The sequence below is a fragment of the Silene latifolia genome, chromosome 8 (assembly GCF_048544455.1).
Source record: "Silene latifolia isolate original U9 population chromosome 8, ASM4854445v1, whole genome shotgun sequence".
Classification (NCBI taxonomy): Eukaryota; Viridiplantae; Streptophyta; class Magnoliopsida; order Caryophyllales; family Caryophyllaceae; genus Silene; species Silene latifolia.
Window position 1 is genome coordinate 6873414 of NC_133533.1, and position 6336 is coordinate 6879749.

The 6336-nt window shown below is 38.4% G+C and overlaps 1 protein-coding gene across 1 annotated transcript; it reads left to right on the top strand.

The window, feature by feature from the left end:
• The first annotated feature begins 756 nt into the window (after positions 1–756).
• LOC141596201 (protein SRG1-like) lies at positions 757–3875 on the top strand. The gene is made up of 4 exons (XM_074416303.1): positions 757–1126; positions 1489–1736; positions 2618–2936; positions 3509–3875. The coding sequence occupies exons 1-4, from the start codon at positions 866–868 to the stop codon at positions 3764–3766; spliced, it is 1086 nt and encodes a 361-aa protein (XP_074272404.1). The 5' UTR covers positions 757–865; the 3' UTR covers positions 3767–3875.
• The last annotated feature ends 2461 nt before the right edge of the window (positions 3876–6336 follow it).

Here is a 6336-nt window from a genome sequence, read left to right on the forward strand (position 1 = left end):
AACAAAAAAGGTTGGAAGGTGAAAAATGATTGAATTGATGACCTAGGTCGCGACCTTCTGCTTGGGAGGTGAAAATGGGTCAAGGTTAATAAGGTGGGATTAAGAGTAAAATCGGGTCGCGACCACTGCTTGGGGATGGTCTATACAAGCCAAGCTAGAATGGCTACTAGTTTGTACTACTCGATTGTAGTTATAACACGAGTTAAACGGGTTATTTAGGTTGGTCAATTTTGGTTACGTTTATAATTTTTGGTCTATATGGTTCGTGTTATTTTGGATTATCTTCTAATTTAACTAGTTTCTTTCTGATTCGATTAGACCAGTTTAGGTTAAGTTAACCTATTAGAGAAGTCGATCAATTTTGTTAATGCTAATGTGAGGGCACATGCAGATTTTAGAAAACATGGGTTTCTAATATGAAAAATTATAAAACAAAATGTTATAACGTCAAATAAATTTGAGAGACCCGTTTCTAAAAGTTCGTTTGAAACTCCAAAGAAAAGGAAAACTAACATCTTATAACAATGTTATGTTTTCCACAAGTCTAAGAAATATGACCATGTGTCTATTGCAAAACAAAAGACACAACGAAGAAGGAAAGGGATGTTATTTTTGGACATTAGCTAATATCATAATATTTGTGTAAGGCGGATTTATATAAAAGTATATTAATGATATTTTAGTCATATGAAAATTAGGTAAAAGTCAAAACCAACGCCCTAACCCTTACATTTCCCTTTTATAAAGGGTTTAAGACAAGATAAGATGTATACATAATCAAAATCTTTTATTTTTACTGTTAATTTTGTTTAAGACTGTCTTACCTTAAAACCTCATACAGCGTCTAAAATAAAGAGGGGGTAAAATGGAAGAAGCAACAATACTAGGTAAATCGATCCTAGTACCAAGTGTTGTAGAGCTAGCTAAAGAACGTAAATTGGTGACGGTGCCAGATAGGTACGTTCGTAATGATCTAGACGGTCCAATATCGGAGCAAAATAAGCTTAATGATCATAAAAATGATGGTTTACATGTACCAATTATTGATATGGAGTGCCTAATCATTGGAGATGATGTTGAGTTGAGGAAGTTGCATTCAGCATGTCAAGAATGGGGATTTTTCCAGGTATTTTATGTTTAAACTCATGTATCTTGGACCTTTCCACGGCCCGGGTAGGGTCGGATCGGGCCTAGAAACTCGGGCTGCCTCTATGGGAAGGGTCGGGCTTGGCCCTAACCCGGACCAATATGGTTTTTTGCCGCCGGCTTGGGTGGGCCGAGCCTCATATGGGGGACATAGCCCGAACCGGTACATGGCTGGGCCGAGCGGGCTACTGAAAAATTGGCCCGACAACACTGGTAGCTGGCCCGGCCTTTGTTGTTGGCCAGCTCTACTTAGGCCATGACAACACTGGTAGCTGGCCCGGCCTTTGTTTTAGACAACTGGTGATATAGTCTATGAACGAATATTAATGTAAAATTGTACAGTTGATAAATCACGGGGTGAACGGGTCACTTGTTGAGAAGGTGAAATCCGAAATTCAAGAATTCTTTAATCTCCCAATTGAAGAAAAGAAAAAATATTGGCAAAGGGCAGATGAAATAGAGGGATATGGACAGGCTTTTGTTGTATCAGAAGAACAAAAGCTAGATTGGGCTGATATGTTCTTTCTCACTACTTTCCCTAAACATGAACGTAAATCGCACTTATTTTCCGTCCTACCGCCTTCTTTCAGGTTAGCTCCTCCGCCTTTGGCCTTATTTATCGATTTAGGATCCACGTAAAACCGGCTAGTCGGAACTTTAACAAGGTAAGACACGCCACTATCAATAACGTGTTTTAAGTGTTTCATCACTACAAGATTTCTGTAATCGGACGACTCAAAAAAGCGATTGATGCAAATAGTCGCCAAATTGGCGACTGAAAAGGGAATTCGGGCGACTGTTATCAATCGCGACTACCAGTCAAAAAATTTGGCAACTTCTTTTTAATTCGGGCGACCGAAATAAGTCGCCAATTTTTTGCTTTGTGGGCCTACGTGGTCTTATAATGAAGGATCCACGTAAAACTGGCAAATCGGAACTTTAACAAGGTAAGACACGCCACGATCAGTAACGTGTTTAGTAGTGGTTTCATGAAAGCAATAAGCACACAAAAAAAGTACGGAGTAACATATAAACACGACATTGAGTGTGGCGTGCCGAACTTTTTGCTTTGATTGTGTACAATGTAGAGGCCTACGTGGTCTTATAATGTAGGATAGATACAAGATGATAAGTCTTTTTCCCTACCGGCCTAGGGCCTACCCTATCAATAACCTTTGGGAATAATCAAACCCAAGTACTGTACGAGTGTACGACCCAGGTCCCTCGAATTGACTTGATCCGAACCTAGATTGACCGAAGAATACCAAAATGATTAGTTTGAAACAAGAGGCCTTGATATATAACTACGGCACAAAAAATAACCCAACTCAAAATAACACTATGCCAGACTAATTTGCACCAACAAACTCGATTAAAAGTACCCTGATTGCAAGGTAGAATAATGACGCCTAGTACGTAATTGTGACATTCATGTAATCTTAATATCTCTCAAAATATATAATTCGTTCAGGAATGCATTGGAAGATTACTCGACTGAGACGAGAAAGCTTACGAACATAATCCTGGAATGCATGGAAAAAGCATTAGGAATTGATAGTCTAAGAAAAACGTTTGGAGAAGGTCAACAAACAATGAGAATGAACTACTATCCAGCATGTCCACAGCCTCATAAGGTTATCGGTTTAACGCCACATTCGGATGCAGTCGGACTGACTATCCTCCTTCAAATTAATCATATGAATGGCCTCCAAATCGTTAAAAATGGCAAATGGCATCCTGTAAAACCCCTTGACAATGCCTTTGTCGTCAATGTCGGGGATATCTTAGAGGTACTCACTTCTCTCTTCGAACTTGTACTATTTCCTAGACACGAATATTTGATTGTTTCGGTTTTTCTCATAATCGGGCCAATTTTAGCAAGCCCAATATTAGGTTTTACTCTTTTATATACGCAACACAGGATTAATTTTTAAACATTTGTCATGGGTGAAATGTTAAAAATATAATGATCGGAAAATTTAATTTGATTCATAATTCATAATTCAGTCATAAAAATGAACCAAACAATTTGTATAATTAGGAATCAAATTTGAATTTTTTATATTAATTCCGAACTCATACCAATTTACAAGTCAAAAAACATCCAACTCTGGCCCTCCAGTTGCATAATGAACATTGTACAACTACTATACATCTATCCGACCTTATGTGTAATTTTTCTGAGCTTTTTAAAAGTTTGTTATTTTTATGGTTAAGTGTGTGAGTTTAGAAAATTTCCAGCATAGCTCAGATTCGGTAAAACAAAACTCGGAAACTTTAATATCAGGCTCGGATTCTAAACCATACAACTGGTGGTATAGTCTATTAACTGATTAATTTGGTGGACAATGTATGTATGTAGATATTGAGCAATGGAGTATACAAAAGCATAATGCACCGGGCGGTAGTAAATTCAAGCGAGGCGAGGCAATCAATTGCGACATTCTACACCCCATCAATTACTCAAGAGATTGGGCCTATCCCGGAGTTGATCACCCCTGAAACTCCGGCACAATTTAGGAGAATCACTATGATAGACTATTGGAAGGGTCTTTTTTCTCGTACTCTTGATGGAAAGGCCTATCTTGATGCCATGAGGATCGATGACACGGACGTGTGACCCGTCTAGATGAGGCCTATCTTCATTGTCATATTCTAATAAAACCGTCTTTTAAGTCCATGAAGATAACAAGAGGTATCATTTGGTAACTAATGAATGGATCACAAAATCTCATTGAAGACGGCGATATCCGTCACCAGCTTATGACGGATAACATTTCCTCTCACAAAATACCCATGAGAGGTGAGTGAGGGAGCACATGGGGGGTGCTCCACCTTGTCCCCTCTTCCTTTTTGTGAGAGGTTTTCAGCTTGTGACGGGATTAGCCCGTCACAAGTAAGACGCTTTGTGAATGGATTGAGAACTCATTCCGACCAACTGACCTGAGGTGTGGACCATACCGTACGAACCTTTATCTTCATTTGATTGCGAGTGGGCCAGTTTCAATTTGATGGAAATTGTACTAGCCCAATTTAACTTGGCCCAAATCGATCAACCTTGCTACGACGAAGATGACTTAGTAGGGTCGGAACGTATCCCGGCTTGAACAAAGAAAGCGTTTCATCATAAGAAAAAGTGAAAATTGTCAATAACCACCTAGTATTTATCGTATTTTACAAATTACCACCACATATTTTAGTTATTACAAATTACCACCTACATTATACCGTATATATCCCATCTACCACCGTATTCCATTTCCGATCATCGTTTTACTTGAGTCTCGACTCATTAAGTTAATAAACTATAGACTGACCAAATTACCCTTCCTTTAATTCAATCAAAATATGTACAACTACCTAAATTAAAAGAAAAACATCACCCTAATAATTCATCATCATCTTCGTTCCTCAGCAAATTGCCAAAAGCTAAACTAAAATCACAACACCCAAATTATTTTCATCATAATCACCACCACCCCTAAACTAAAAGGTAAACAACAACATTCATCGCCACCTTATCACATGTCTCACCGCATCTACTCACCACTGCCACCTAACCACCACCTAACAACCACCTCACTACCACCCTTTGCACTCTCAACCAAAGTGTCCCGCCTCGCCGCCACCGACACATATGCAGTGGCGGAACCCGGCTTGCAGAAAATGAGCCAGGATCTGTGAGATCGCAAACAAACGGTCCGTAGTGGAACCATCGAACTCACCTGCTGAATTACTCCCACCGTAACGCCGTCGTGAACAACACCGCCCTGCACGCGCTTAAATTAAAGCCTATATTTCTGTAAATGATTGGCCACATTCTCCCTAGTTAACCCATCAACATTCAATGTTGTGGGAGAATGATTCATTCATGGATTGTGGATTGTGGATGGTGTTTGAGAGGATTTTGGTTTTTTTGGGGGGATTTGTTGACTATAGTGGTTTTGAAGATGAGGTGGGGGTTTCGTTGTGGTGGAGGAACAGTTGACTAATGTGTATTGTATAGTGGCGATGGCGAGGAGATGGTGGGAGGGATGGTGTGCACTGCACTGTACTACTGGACGGAGAAAGGGGGTGGTGGAGTTGTAATGTAGGAAGAATAATAACAATTCTAAGTAAATTAGATACTCTAGCTCATCTTTGAGATTTGTTTAAGATTGATGAATAATTGTTTGATATTGATTCTTCAAATACAAATTGATTTTGATTGTATTTTTGGGTAAAGTGTTTGATTTTGTTTGTAGTGAGTGCTTAGAGTGAATAATAAAAGTAAGGGTGTTTTGGTCATTCCATAATTTATTCACTTAATGAGTCGGGAATTAAATTAAATGAGGGTCGAGAATGATATATGGTGGGAATTCGGATGTATACAGTGAAATGTAGGTGGTTATTTGTAATAAACGAAATACTAGGTGGTAGTTTGTAAAATACGGTATATAATAGGTGGTAAGTTGTAATTTTCACTAAGAAAAACGTGACCTATAAATGGCCCTCAATTAAAATGAAATAATTATTGCGTATAATTGTTTTAACGGCCTTTTATAGAAGTATAAAACCACTAACTGGTTAATAGGACGGAAAATTCACGTGGTAGTGGGCTACCCCCTCAACTTTAATTTGTCAAATTGCACATGTTATCCTTTATGTTGGATCAGCTAGTCTTGCTTGTGACGGGTTAATCCCGTTACAAGCTTGTGACCTCTCACAAAAAGGGAGAGGGAATAAGGTGGGGGCACCCCCCATGTGCTTCCCACTCACCTCTCAAATGGGCATTTTGTGAGAGAAAACGGTATCCGTTACAAACTTGTGACGGATATCGCCGTCACAAATGAGAATTTGTGATGTTTGATTTGCATGCATATCATGCCCTTTTTAACACTATAAAAACAATTGAACATAACTCTTAGAATGAAATTCGAAATCGGCCAATTTTATTTTAAAATGATTATCTAATAATAATCTTCGATTTGAGGAAAAGAAATTAGAATAACGTTTTTTAGGGTTTTTTTTTTTTACGAAAACTTCAAATCAACCATACTTCGATCTTAAATTTTTGAATGGTCATTTTCGTTTTATCAAGTTATAGATCTCAAAGAGGTAATCAATTTAAAAAAAAAAAAAAAAAATTGCCAGTTCGTATTTCCGGTCTACGATTTAAATCTCAAAGGTATTATGTGCACAAACTTAAAA